At 33.1% G+C, this 13,610-nt stretch overlaps 2 protein-coding genes across 5 annotated transcripts; one reads left to right on the forward strand and one right to left on the reverse strand.

The window, feature by feature from the left end:
• The first annotated feature begins 1,447 nt into the window (after nt 1-1,447).
• On the forward strand, nt 1,448-2,446 carry LOC128883611 (uncharacterized). Its single transcript, XM_054136156.1, has 3 exons — nt 1,448-1,923; nt 2,014-2,113; nt 2,159-2,446. The coding sequence occupies exons 1-3, from the start codon at nt 1,448-1,450 to the stop codon at nt 2,444-2,446; spliced, it is 864 nt and encodes a 287-aa protein (XP_053992131.1).
• Nucleotides 2,447-3,652: 1,206 nt separating this feature from the next.
• Nucleotides 3,653-9,629, reverse strand: LOC128883599 (uncharacterized). 4 transcript variants are annotated; one of them, XM_054136119.1, is made up of 28 exons: nt 9,252-9,629; nt 8,966-9,190; nt 8,716-8,854; nt 8,560-8,667; nt 8,404-8,481; nt 8,062-8,286; nt 7,919-8,003; nt 7,817-7,854; nt 7,685-7,750; nt 7,557-7,635; nt 7,283-7,490; nt 7,192-7,227; nt 7,017-7,121; nt 6,871-6,951; nt 6,747-6,827; nt 6,531-6,689; nt 6,362-6,475; nt 6,203-6,313; nt 5,953-6,121; nt 5,705-5,871; nt 5,415-5,641; nt 4,935-5,130; nt 4,787-4,866; nt 4,604-4,739; nt 4,430-4,534; nt 4,116-4,379; nt 3,846-4,061; nt 3,653-3,792 (listed from the first exon to the last, which is right to left on the reverse strand). In XM_054136119.1, exons 1-28 carry the CDS (start codon nt 9,627-9,629, stop codon nt 3,739-3,741), a joined length of 3,930 nt encoding a protein of 1,309 aa, XP_053992094.1. In that variant the 3' UTR covers nt 3,653-3,738. The 4 variants fall into 4 exon arrangements, 3 of the variants coding, with proteins under 3 accessions (XP_053992094.1, XP_053992093.1, XP_053992095.1); XM_054136118.1 differs by having other exon boundaries at nt 8,350-8,481; XM_054136120.1 differs by lacking the exons at nt 8,560-8,667; nt 8,716-8,854; nt 8,966-9,190; nt 9,252-9,629 and having other exon boundaries at nt 8,345-8,481.
• Nucleotides 9,630-13,610: the final 3,981 nt, after the last annotated feature.

Consider the following 13,610-nt stretch of genomic DNA (forward strand, 5'->3'; position numbering starts at 1 on the left):
AAACTTCTTTAGTATATTTTTTTTTCTAAATGCATTCTCTCCTTGTTTCTTTTTGTTCCCAACATTTTCGCTATTTCTTCCTTTAACTTTTAAAAAAAAAAAAGAGAAAAAAAAAAAATCATTCGAATGGTTTCAACCACTCTTATTATTACACATATGAAACGATTAGAAGATTTAGCCCAAAATTTTGATTTAATGCCTAGAGTAACAAATCTTATCATAGAAAACTAGTATTTTCATTCAATTTCATCTACCATCATTTTATTCTTTCAAAACACACAAAACACCCTGTTGTCTCCTAGTAAAGTCAATTATTCTTCCTTGCCATACTTTAAACTACCTGAAGCTTCATAACTTTTATTTATGAAATGTCAAGTCAATAGGTAAAAACAACATAAAAGTTCACCAAAAAAAAAAACAAATTCATTATTATTTCTTGTTTTAAAAAACTACAAAGTTATCCACTTAACGCTTTTGAGAAAACAAAAAAAAAATTCACCGCAGCTAATGGTTAATATTTCTTGTTGCGTCGACTGAATCGAGTGATAATAGCGAAGGCTTTTTTACACACAATTTTCACTCCTGAGTATTGCACTAGTGTACCAATAACGAAATACCGTTGTAACGATTCCTTTTATGACTTCTCCCAACGGTACTCAATGTAACAATTTTGTTTTTCAAAAAAAGACTTGATTAATTAACAAATTTCCTAGGGTTTATATGAAAAATAAGATGACGGCTTTACGTGAAATACATCAAAATGAAAATTTTTTTTTTGCTCCTCATTACCATTTATAACGCAACTCAAGTTAGTTTACAATAGGGTGATCTTAATTAATAACATTAAACATTTTTAATCTATTGTTTTTGTTTTAACAATGGTCTGCAACTTGTGCGTTTAAATGTGGTTTCTTATACCTTGACTATTTATGATAAACAAAAATCTTGGTACCAATAATAAAGCGCTATGACCTGTAATATTGTATAACGCTACTAGAGAAAAAAATGTTATTTTTTACTTTTTTTTTCAAAAGTTGATTAAAACGTAACACATAAATAACAAAACTAATGTTGCAATGTTCTTTCTACTTTCATAGCATTTGTCAACTTTTTAACATTTCTTCTACAACAAAAAGTGGATCAAGCCTACTACAATTTTTTGTGATAAATAAAATCACTGAGTTCTCTCTCTTTACCTTTCTGTCTTACCTTTTCGACTAAAATTAAGAGAATTTTTTCTGTAACTAGGATAAATTACACGCACTTAAAAAAAAAAAAATCTTGAACCATCAATCAAAAAAAATTATTCTATTCTAGTAACGCCTTGAGCATGTTAAACACCCAGTATGCTCTAAAACAGCAGTGAGAATTTGTTTGGGATTTCAAGCATACTTGAGGAATCTTGCTTAATATATTATATCTTACATTGGAACAACAGAAGAAAACAATGGATCCTTTTTTAAAAAAAGAAAAAAAAATTCATAATTCTTCGGATTATTTTACAAATATAAAACGTTTTCGATGGAAAAAAGATTGGCTTGACTCTTTAGAAAAAGAAGATAAGTTTCTTTTATTTGGTGACTCTTATATTAAACAATCACTTTTGAATCAACAAGAAAATCGTTTTTCGAATTGGTCACCATGCGTTCAAGAATTGTTATGTCGGTATATTAAAGTGAAGCAAGAAAGGTATTTTTGGGATTTTTTAGAATGTTATGAGAAACAGGAAGATGCGAATAATCATGAATTTTTTAAAAACTCTTCTGCTTGTTCTATCCCTCAACAAACTCAACAATTTGAGAAGGATGAAATCATAAATTCTGTTGCCTTACCGCCCGCCCTTTATAAAAATAAAAGTAACGAGGACATTGATTTATATGGTTTTGCATCATCTGTGACGGTCCATTCAAACACACCTAACTTGTAAATAAGCGTTTTTATTGTTTTTTATCTTTGCGATTTTTTCGCAATAATAACATCAGTCATTTTTAAGGGATCATGATTTTTTTTCAGGCGAAAAAGTTACAATAACAAAAAAAAATTTAATCTTAAAGATATAGCTTATTTAAAGCAAGAAATTTCAGAAAAACCCAAGCGTCCTGTATTAGCCCAGGTAACTCCTTCTGAACAAAATTAGTGCTGTCACATTTATCTTTAGCTTTTAAAACAATGGTGTGAAACATCAAACGACACCACACCCATATTGAAATCAACAAGTAATAAATTGCCCCATTTGCTTCAGTTGCATCAGCAACATGGTACACCAATAGAAGCCAAACCTTTTCACGAGTTATATCCAACACCAACACCTGATCAAATAAGAGAACTAGAGAAATTAAATAGGTTATCTATCAAGAATAAATATAAATTGAAAGAAAGTGAAGAAAGTGTTATGGTGACCCAAGAGAAACGATCCGTTGCAGGGGGACGTTATTTCATTCGATAGAAAAACACTTTTACAAATCCTTCATAATAGTGATATGGTTGAAGCATGCCTGCCGGCAGTATTGTCGCTGGCGTTGCAAGCGCTGCCTTCATTGTAAACAAGTTATCTTGATTTTCGCAGATTCTCATCTTTTAAATAACACTTTTATGAACTATCGTCGATGTCAATATTAGCAGAAATAATCCTATTGTGACTCTCCGTTTCATCACTATTTTCCGCAAATTTTAAAATTTCATTGGTATCTGTTTTTTTTTGCTTTAGCAATTTTTTGCGAAATTTACTCCGAATTTTTTGTTGCATAAGAAATTCTTCGAATAACGTCACATCAAACAAACGATGCTTTTCACAGGGCAACAGAGAAGGTAGACTCTTATTATCGTTCGACAATGAGCTTAGAGCACCCTGTCTTAAAGAACAAGATGCGCTGTTTTCTTGTACGGCGTCGTAGAATTGCTTATTGTGCTTTGTCAATATATCCAGTGACCGGCAATGTAGGTTGGGAGAGTAATGAATAACGTCTTTCAAAATTTGATATTTTGGTGATATGCAAACCGACGGAGGTGTGTTGTCATCTAAAAAAAAATAAAACAAATTGATTGGATTCTTTTGGTCGATTGTACTAAAACAAACACTTTTTTACCCTTCTCGTGTTCGTTCCGTTTCCAGATCAAACGTGATTCGTCAGCGAGTGTCACGCTTAAAGACATATTGGCTGAATCTATTAACTTACGATGGGTTTCCCCATATATTACTTTGTGACTTTTAAATATATAACTAAAATCTGGGAATTGCCAATCCCACCAATACTTTTTACACCACCCAGCAGGGATATCCGTTCGAAATTTCTGTAATTTACCTAAATCTGTGACTTCCGAAACAATATAACCATTTTTATTTAAAACTTTAACTTTTCTTCCTGGTTTGTGATTCGGGTTTATACGACGTTTTACTGACAATTTCTTTTGAGGCAAAGCTTCGTCAACACTTTCAATTTTCGTTAATTTTGACATTGGACCAAGATATTTTTTGACTGATTACTTTACAATGATTTTGGTGTATCTGTGACTAAGATTTTTTTATAGCCATTCTCGGCTTTTCCCATGCTTTTGTGAAAAGTAGTATCGACTAAGGAATGACCTTATTACAGTATTTGTTTTGTAACAGGCTGAATTTTTTTTTTTAATTGTGTAAATAACATATAGTTGGCTTCAGTAATTTAAATTTTAATGGCCTCAAATAATTTATTAAACAATTTTCAATTCATTCGCTAACATTGCTACATAGTGACTAAATCATCTAAACAAAAGAAGTATAATAAAAATTATTCCTCCAATAAAGACTGCCATCTACAATGAAAAAAAAGGCAGAGATTAAAGCATACCTGAAAGAGCCAACTTACCGTTATATAGCAACCCTTACGTGCTGTTTTGGAAGCAAATGTTGTGAATGTTGTGATTTGTTCCTGAACATTTTTCCAATCTATATATGTTCTATTTTCAAGAACTTCTTCCAGATAAGGATTCCGATTCGGATTATTTCGACCTTTACCTACTGGTGCGAATTCTGCTTCTTTCTTTGGCAAAATTGATATTTCAAGAAGAACGTATCCTTGAGCCTAGAAGTTAATTTGTTCTAATTTATTTCGATCACCATACCAATAAAAAAATACCTGTCCCTCGTGTGCTGGGTGATAACATGGGTACCACTTTTTTTTTATTTCGTACAAGGCAGTGTACTTTTTTCGTATCATCAAAAAATAATATGCTAAATCGATGCGACTAATTCCTAAGACGTTGCACGGTCTAGGAAACAGAAAACTACTACACAGCTGAATTGTAATATAGTTATTATTTGTTGGAATTCGGGAATTCCAAACAAATCTCCAATTGAAAGTCGCACATCCATCACGGCTATTATAATGTGTATCTGTATCCTAATAAAAAATTTTGTATTCAAATAATATAGTAAATAAATTTTGCAGACTTGAGTAATTCGAGAATTGTCCTCAGACTCATAAACACATCTTACAAATAATGACACCAACCCGTTATCTTCCAGGGGTGCTCCACGAACATTCCAAATCACAACCTAAGCAAAGGTAATCATTTTATTGAAGAATGCTTATTCGTTTTTCTCCCAAATGTGCACAACTAGTACTCTTATTTCATATTCGGCAGGCGTCACTTTGGCCATTGTAATAGGCGCTTTGGTCAGTAATGTTTCATATGTTATAATTTCCACAAGAACACGTATACTCCCTTGACTTTGGATTTCATTACTTAACTTTAGTGTTCTTTACACTTGATGTAACATAGAGAAAACCCATGTTTGAAATCTTACCGAACTTCAACCGGAAGAGCACCGGACTTAAGTAGTTCATGATACGTTCGATGGAACCACCTATTTTCTATGTCAATGAACTATTGTAAAAAAACAATAACAGTACATTTTTTTTCCGTCATGAAAAAGAAAATATATTACTTATTACCGTGCTACCGATAGAGAGATCTCGTCCACCGATATTCAGCATAAATATAACTTCCAGTAGTGCATGGTTTGGAAGGTTTGAATTAAGAACATAGCACTGGTTATATTCAATAAAATAGGCTTGTAAGCGAGAATTTTCTTTGTCTTGAATGTTATGCGGTAAAATATCATTACTACTTGATAAACCATTTTTTATCCTTTAAAAAGAATCAACAGTAACTTCGTATTTTAAATACAATAAAATAACAAGAGGAAAGAATATGTGATCATACTATTATTTTTAACAAATCTAGAATTACTAGCAAATCTATGATTTTTAGCAAGCTTCTAGTTTCTACCAAGTTTATCATTTCGAGAGAATTTGCGACTTTTAGTAAGCTTAACAACTAGTATTCATGGCAAATACTAATTCTAAAAAGAAGTTTCTTGTTTTGTTTTGAATTTATTTCCAAAACATAACCCTTAAATTTTGCAAACTTACCATGGATAGACCATAGATTTAAGACCTCCAGAAGAAAGCATCAGACCAGCAATTGATAAAATATAAACACGAACGACTAAATTATGAGCATTTTTGTAAACATTTTGTATCAATTCCATTTTGTTTTGAAATTGCTCTTCTTTTTCGAATGAAATGTCATCAAGCGTTTCAACGTAACATATATACTTTAAATATCCAATAATGACAGGCGCTCCTTTTGTGGAACTCTATTCATTATTTTAAAATTTTTGTGATTTTCATTTCAATTTTTATGAACTAATCAAACCTACTTTGAAAATTGGAACTGTATTGAATGGAAGCTGATTGGCTTCAAGCTCTGTTTCTAATTCACAGCAAATGACTTCTTTGTCAATATTATTGGTATTTTCTTCAGGGATATATAAGTCAAATCGTGATAACCCGTCATCAATGTTGGGGTTTAAATTAAACGATTGTTCTACGTCAATTCAAATATTTACAATCGTTCATAAAATCCGGTGCATTTAAAAAAAGGTAACGCATGCTACCGCCCATTTACCTGCTGTGTCTTGTGTGATTCGCGTGTTCTGATTTGCTTGTTCCTTCGTATATAAGGTGTTCCCTTGCTCATCTTCTCGCCATAGCACATAGTCATCAGTGAGATACATTCTTACATTTGCGTAGTCTAAATCAAGCCGTGGAATGGTTAAATTCTGAGCATCTTTTTCCTACGCATACAAAACATGCAAAAAAAACTTTTGTCAATTTAAAAAAATGCAGTTTAAATTGATAGATTTCAATAGTCATACCAATTGTTGCGTATCCGCTTTGCTTGATTTTTGTAAAACTTCGGAAATATTATTTAAATTTGCATCTGTTACTGTATCGTCCAATGTTTTCAATTTAAAGAATTGTGACGTCTTTAAAATGTATGAGACACATTATATCCAATTACTTCGTATGCCTACATATTTTTTTTCTTCGTCTTCTAGCCATGGAAAAAAGGGTGACAACAAGATATACGCCTTTCCCAAGGGAGAATCATTGTTCTTAGATACATAACCAGAAGAATAGACGCTAACCTAACATACAGAACACTTTATATTTTAACAGCTTCTCGCGTTAAAAAAAAAAAACCTCTAGAAAACTCAAATGGAACTGTCGTTTTGGAAGTGCTACATTCAATGTTATAGATTTCATATATGTCCAATTTCCGTTTTCCCCCATCACAGGTGGACCAAGATTTTGGCACCATAAGAATTGACTGGAATTCAATAGGTCGCGACCATACGCGACCTAAACCAACCAGCAATGCACTAAATGAGAAGCAGCTCAAAAAACAATCCTTCATACAAGAATTTCTGGAAGGTTAACTCTTTCAAATAGTCTAATACCAACGACGCAAAAATGTACATTAGTGGAATAAACTGAGGGCTTAACAAAAGATTTTTCATCTACGCAGTTATTACGAAATTACGCGTATATCGTCATAAAACGGATAAGCTTTTAAATCTTCTTCCTTTTCTTCAATAAGTTCGAACGAACATAGAACTTTACCCTTTATATGAATAAATTAACAAGTAATGGTACTTGAATCGAAAGTATAAGTATATTTCTGCTTACCTTCCACGAATTGCTTGTCGGAAATTCGTTTATAATGTCGCACCACACGGGTGGATCGGTCCAAACCTTGGGAAGTCCCAAGATTTGTTGAGTAAAAGATCCCAACTACGTCACATTTTTGTTTTCATGATACATCATTATGGCTGATGCATTATATATTCTATTCGCCTCTTACTTTAGTATGCCTAGGTGTCGCGGAAAATACTTCAATCTATTCAAAATTGTTTCGCAAGGTTCTAAATACTTTGTTAATAAACAAAGCTTACTCGTATATCTGGTGCTAGACTTAAATTTACTGGTAAAAATAGTTTCATTTCAAACGCCTCATACCACACGGGCCAAATAGTCTGCTCAATACACTGTGTTTTCACATAAGATTCTCCAACATGGATTTTAATATAAACACTCGGTAACTCTTCGTCCACAATACAAGGAATATTTATTGCTTCATAAATCATGACGCGTAACAGAAATCTAAATGTTTTCGTTTATTATTTTTTAATAATTAGTAATAAAAAAATTTATACAAAACTAAATTACCGTTCATGCGACATTTCTTCCCGAAACGGACGTTCTTTTGGTAAATTGCTTGCTAATCCAATTTGCAAAGAAATTAACACTGATCCATTTTTTAATAAATTGTCATTACTTCAGGTAAACGTTCTTACATGTAAACGTATTCACCATATCAGCTACACTTTGTAAAGTAATCCATCGAGGGCTGTTGTAAAACCCTTAGTGTCATAAAGTCATAAAAAGCTTACATTTTCTTCTTAACCTTTAATATACAATTAATCTACCAATAAACTCGGCCAGGGAAAGACGAGCAAAGGCGATGCTAAGCAATAAATGAATGAATTTAGGGTAGCATTCTATAACATGATAGTGAAAAACATATTTACCGAGTGAGATTTTCTGGTATCCATAAAGTTTTTCCACTAGCCAAGGTAAGAATATATATAAAGAACACAAAAGTTTTATCAATGGCTAAACATAACAACATTAGCAGTTAAGGTTTTTTATATTAACACCCAAATTTACTTACGAGGTAAGAGTAAATGCATTGTTGTAAACGATCCTGTTGATGGGTTTCTTATATAGATTCCATCTCGATAATCAATTAAACTCGATGTTTGAGAATAAATTCCAACACAAAGTTGCACCGATACTTGCGTGAAGGTTTCGAGCAAAGGAGAAATGGCATAGATCTCAAAAAAAACAATGTACTCAATTGGGAGAGGTCCTATTACCGAATCACATGGTCTTGAACCTACGTTTTATTTTAAACAGTACACAATTATTTTTCGAATACTTTTTCTCACACAAACATTACACAAAATTGGAATTTCTTCAATTTTTTGAGAAGACACAGAAATGAGTACGCGACCTGCATATGCCGTCGCGTTCAATGATGAGCTAAAAGGCGATGCTTGGGATACCCAGGAACTCGGATTCCCTATGCTAACTTTTTTTGGTGCAAACAAAACGCATCATGCACAGACATGCAAGATATTAACAAGGATTCCCATCGCAGGTACCCTACAGGTTTCTTTCGGTTTATAGTAGAATTTGAACCACGTAGGTTGTATAGACTCATAGAAGGCTTTTTCAATATGTATGCTTTGAACGGATACGATTTGATGAGTTGAGGCTAAGATTTAAACTATAGTTGTATAGCATGACTCTATGTTTTTGGTACCTGCTGATCCAGTTCCTAATTCGATTCTCAAAAATGGATTATGATTTGGAATAAATGCAACAAATGAGAAGCTTGTGTTCCATTCTGGACTCGTACCAGATATCGATGAAGTAGAATCTATGAAGTTGCCTAATGTCGCCTAATTTAAAAAAAAAAAATTACCTAGTACATTAATTGCTCTAGTATGATCTTCCTCAAGCAGTTTTCAATAGAAAAAATACTTGGGTGAATTTTCGGACTTATGGCTTACTCGAATAAATGTGGATTTCACATCCTCCTTTTCCCATCCGACAACTGGTTCAAATATATTCTGGCCGCGGTAAACGTTAATTGATAACAAGAATGTTTTAAATGAAATCATGGGTTCTTCTGGTACGCCGTCGTCGTCCCCACATTGTAGTCCACCATTACCAATTTCCGCAATGGGAATCTTGTTATATGGCGCATAGATTCCCATTGAAATCATTAAATAACCCTTCATGTACAATGGTTTTCAAAAATCTCTTTGTTACACTGTTTTAGTATACTATACTTACGCAGCATAATGCTGGATATTTTTCATGACGAATTGCAACCCACTCTCTATAAAACCAATGTTGAGGTTGCCTATGGACGTAATCGCAATTGACAACTGCCTTCCCTATTGGTTCGCTAGAAAATGCATAGGCATGGAAAACCGTAAAGTAAGTCATTATATGTTCCAACTCTTCTTCTGTAGCTTTCACATAAAAATTAAATTGTGATTCATAAGTTGTCGTGATCGTTTGTTCTTTAGTACATGTAGCCGCGGTATAGTCTAATAGATTTATGCGCACAAACGGGTTAGCAAGTTTTTGTACACCATTTTCTTCAAAACGACAGTTTTTTAATTCATGAATTTGTATTTGAACATTATAGTTGAGCGGGAATCGCATTGAAACAGTCTTGACTCAGTTAATAGAAAAGAAGTTCAACAACTGTGTTTTGATGATTCAACAATATAAATAACCATAAATTGTATGTGAGACTAGAACAATCGCGGCTCTATTTCTGTACAGTTGCTTCAACAACCTCTTAGACTATTTCTGACCCACTCAAAAGAATTCTTTTTCAATTTCAACTCTTGAAAAATAATTTATTGATTTCTAATGGCTTTTTTAAAAAAGAATTCTTACATTCATGTTTCATACACTTTAAGATAAAATATCATTTTTATATATTGTTTCTTTATTGTGATGAATGATAACATACAATCATGTGCAATTATAATTCGTCGTTCACGCAATCTTATTAATATGCACTCCCTGTTTTATGATCAATGTTCTGACAAAAGCATTGAAAAAAAAATTTAGTGCAGGTCATTAGCTTAGCATATGGTTTCTTGTTTTTGCAGGACAAGAAAATATCTTGAAAATAATTTTACAACACAATTTTTCATTGTAAAAATGCTTCATCAGCTAATTATTACTGAACGCAGCTCCGAACCTAAATTTATATGAAGGGACCGGCTGATGCACACCTCATCACAGATGTCACACACCGTGTTCGTGCAACTCGGTACATTTTCCAACTTTATTGGTTCACACTTCTGGAATCAACAACAAGAGACTTGGTATAATGATGACGAAGATTTAACTAATTACACACGCGTTTTTTACGAAAAACGCTCATTATCCCGTACACAATATCATCCTCGACTCGTGACAGTGGACACTCCAGGAACATTTGGTGGTAACTTTTTACAGGAAACACCTAAGGCTTCCAAGTGTGACGTTTTGTATGAACAGTACTTCAATGATGGAAATTATGATAAATCCATTGCTTCTAAGGTTATCGTCCCACATCAAAAAGCAAATCCACATCCTTATAATCAATTTTTAAATCAAGCATACAGTGACGGGCATCAACAACAAACTGACCCATATAACTTCACATCTACGGTAACGTATTGCACAGATTATTTAACACCCGCTTTAGATACAGAGAATCAAATACTCTGTTATAATGAATGTTTAGACAAAGACCGAAATTCTTCAAATAGTTTTTGGTATCAGTACGAGGATAAATTACGGAAACAATTAGAATATGCTGATATCTTAGACTGTTTACACATTAGTATTGATTGGTTATCTTCCTTTTGCGACATTGGTTTATACACACTTGATTGGATTAAGGAAGAAATCCCTAAAACAACACTGATCGTATCTGGTTATGAACCTCCGCCGCTTGAAACCACACCATCGGCCACCCTAGTACATCATGCTGAATCAAAAAAAATAGTTTCAAATTTTATGGGAGCTAAATTCCTTAATCAATGCATACAGGAATCATTTCGCGACCTATCTATCTTTTTAACAGATTATTCTTCTAATGAAAAAGCATTGTCATTGTATGAAGCGTCAGCAACGTGTGCGTTGGGTTTAGAATGTTGCAGTCGGCCATTTTTTAAAATGTTACCTACACATCCTGATCCTACATTACAAAAACACTGCCCCTTCTCTTACATTCGGTTTAAGTGTTTTCAATCATCTAGTGTTTCTCCTGAAAAAGGACTGCTAGATAACTTATGGGATCTTCGCTCAAATTATACCTTTGAAAAATATAATTCAACAAAACCGAATCCTACACTACCAGAGACAGCCTCTAAATATATGTTTGGAGGCTTTACTAAAAAACAACTAAATCATTGCGTTTCGTCGTTGAATTCTATGACATCTTATGTTATAAATGAGAAGTCCTTATCTCTAAGCGTTCCATATCCTAGAGGAACTATTGGATTTATAAAGAAAGAGGATGAAGCACTGTATGTGGCGACAACAAATGTAGATGTGTGTATAAAAGAACAAATACATCCTATGATTGAATCTATTAAACGGTGTTACATTAAGAATCGCCTGCCTCAAGAAATTGAAGACCAAAGTGGTGTTTCAAATCTACTTTACAATTTTGAAGAGTACTTTCAACATGAAGAAAATATAGCAAATGAACATAGAGCATTTGTAGTAGCTGATTGACTATGTTTTTGATAATTTTACAAAAAATTTTAACTAAAAAAATTAATAAAAACCTAAAAAAGCTTTAAAAAATTAAAGCCATTTATCAAAAAAAAATATTTGGCATTATACAAACCATCAATATGTAAACCATTTTTCGGTGAATTTTATCACGTTGAAAATAATAAATGTGTTACCGTTTCATTCAATTCATTGAAAGAATGTGTTATAGATTGATTTTGCTTTATAGTTTCATATTGCTTTGATGAACTCTGTAATGGTTTTGAAATTGAAGACTCATTCGAGTCTAATAGATGTTGTTTGGAAGTTTTTAAAACATTCGACGCAAAAGAATAATTCATAGGATGAGCATTACTTTCCAACTCTTCCGTCACCGTCTTCTCGTAACTAGATTCACTGCTACCGCTATTTACTAATGCATTGGATCCGACGTACGTCAAACATTTTTCATTGTTCCTTATTAAAATTTTTTGTGGCGGTTCCCATCGTCGAAGAGGCGGTGAACTTAAGTAGTCGACTAAGACATCATGAATATTAACAGGTTCAATAACTCCGGAATCAATTATTTGACGTATTGCATCCAATTCTGTAGAATTATAACTAGACTGGTTTGAATCACATTGTAAAGTGGAAGTTTTGAGAGGAGTTTCAATATTTTCTCCCTTTGTCTCTGGGATGGACCGAATCCATTTTTTTAAAGCCTTACGGTTAGGAATAGAACTTATTGGAGCAAAAGTTGTCAAGGGCTCAATTTTAATAGATTTTTGTACCGTCTTTACTTTTGGATTTTTACACTCCAATGTCATTCCTAAGTGTTTTTTACTTTTAGAACACTTATCTGCTTTTGATTTTCTATGGCATCCTGTAAAACGTGTGTCGTGAACATATCCAGAGAGTTCATATTGCGTCCTTAAATGCTCTGCAAACTGTTTTGCTGCATCAAATCCATACTTACACACACTAAAGGTTTTTTGTTGTCTTCGACTACCGTGACCTAATACAGCTCTCCATTCCTGAAAACAAAAATAATAATTGAACAAGACTTCTGAATAATTACAAGAGACTCTACACACAAATGAAAAAATAGAAACATGTATACTGTGATGATGCGTTCAGCATAACAATATTTAATTAATGTTGTTAAGCAGCACTGCGCTATAATAGGTTGATTGTAGTCAGATGTGACTTTTTTAAATAGACAATGGAAACGAGCAGAAAGACACATCATGAGGATTTATAAATAATATCTGGAAACTATCAGTCTACTTGTTTTAAAAAATGGAAATAAACACCTCGAAGGGAGCTTTTAAAACTTTTTGAAATGGGATCTGAGGATTCTAATTTTCTTTTACATTTCGGTTTCGTTCGTATATCCAGCTTCGTTTCTACGTTATACTGATGATCGACGCTAGATAAACTTTTCTCATTCGAAGCTCCATTCAACATATTTTCATTAAAAACGCTTCCCTTGTTTTCGTTAACCTCCGAGTTTAGATCGCTGACTGCGGATGGCTTCCATGATGCGACATTATTTTTTTTCGCCTTGTTTTTTTCTAGGTTTACATCATTTGATGTTAAACAGTTTTTCTCCTCCGCATTATGAATATTTGATTCATTTAAAGATAACAGACGTGACTCCTGTATTAGATTCACATCTATCAAGCAAACAGTCATCATCGCTCAACTTTTTCTTTCAAAAAAAAAATCCCAGTCTTACCTAGTTCTAGTGAACATCTACTTTTTTTTCTTCCACTTCTACGTAAGGAAGGCTGTTGCGACAAAGTAAAAGATGACATTTCCTTAATTTTACATTTCCCTCCAATACACCGTTATTACTAAGCTGTCGCACGTTAGCAATGAGAAACACTATGGTTACAGTACGGAATTATACCACATTGATTC

This window comes from Hylaeus volcanicus, unplaced genomic scaffold (genome assembly GCF_026283585.1).
Source record: "Hylaeus volcanicus isolate JK05 unplaced genomic scaffold, UHH_iyHylVolc1.0_haploid 12237, whole genome shotgun sequence".
Taxonomy (NCBI): domain Eukaryota; kingdom Metazoa; phylum Arthropoda; class Insecta; order Hymenoptera; family Colletidae; genus Hylaeus; species Hylaeus volcanicus.

Bases quoted from the DNA above. Each gene is read 5' to 3' on its own strand.
- LOC128883611 (XM_054136156.1), top strand. From the start codon at position 1,448: ATGGATCCTTTTTTAAAAAAAGAAAAAAAAATTCATAATTCTTCGGAT. The intron at 1,924-2,013 runs GTAAATAAGCGT...ATTTTTTTTCAG, and splicing joins CATTCAAACACACCTAACTT to GCGAAAAAGTTACAATAACA. The intron at 2,114-2,158 runs GTAACTCCTTCT...ATTTATCTTTAG, and splicing joins AGCGTCCTGTATTAGCCCAG to CTTTTAAAACAATGGTGTGA.
- LOC128883599 (XM_054136118.1), bottom strand. From the start codon at position 9,629: ATGCGATTCCCGCTCAACTATAATGTTCAAATACAAATTCATGAATTA. The intron at 4,867-4,934 runs GTAATAAGTAAT...TTTTTACAATAG, and splicing joins ATCTCTCTATCGGTAGCACG to TTCATTGACATAGAAAATAG. The intron at 4,062-4,115 runs GTATTTTTTTAT...ATTAACTTCTAG, and splicing joins ACCCAGCACACGAGGGACAG to GCTCAAGGATACGTTCTTCT.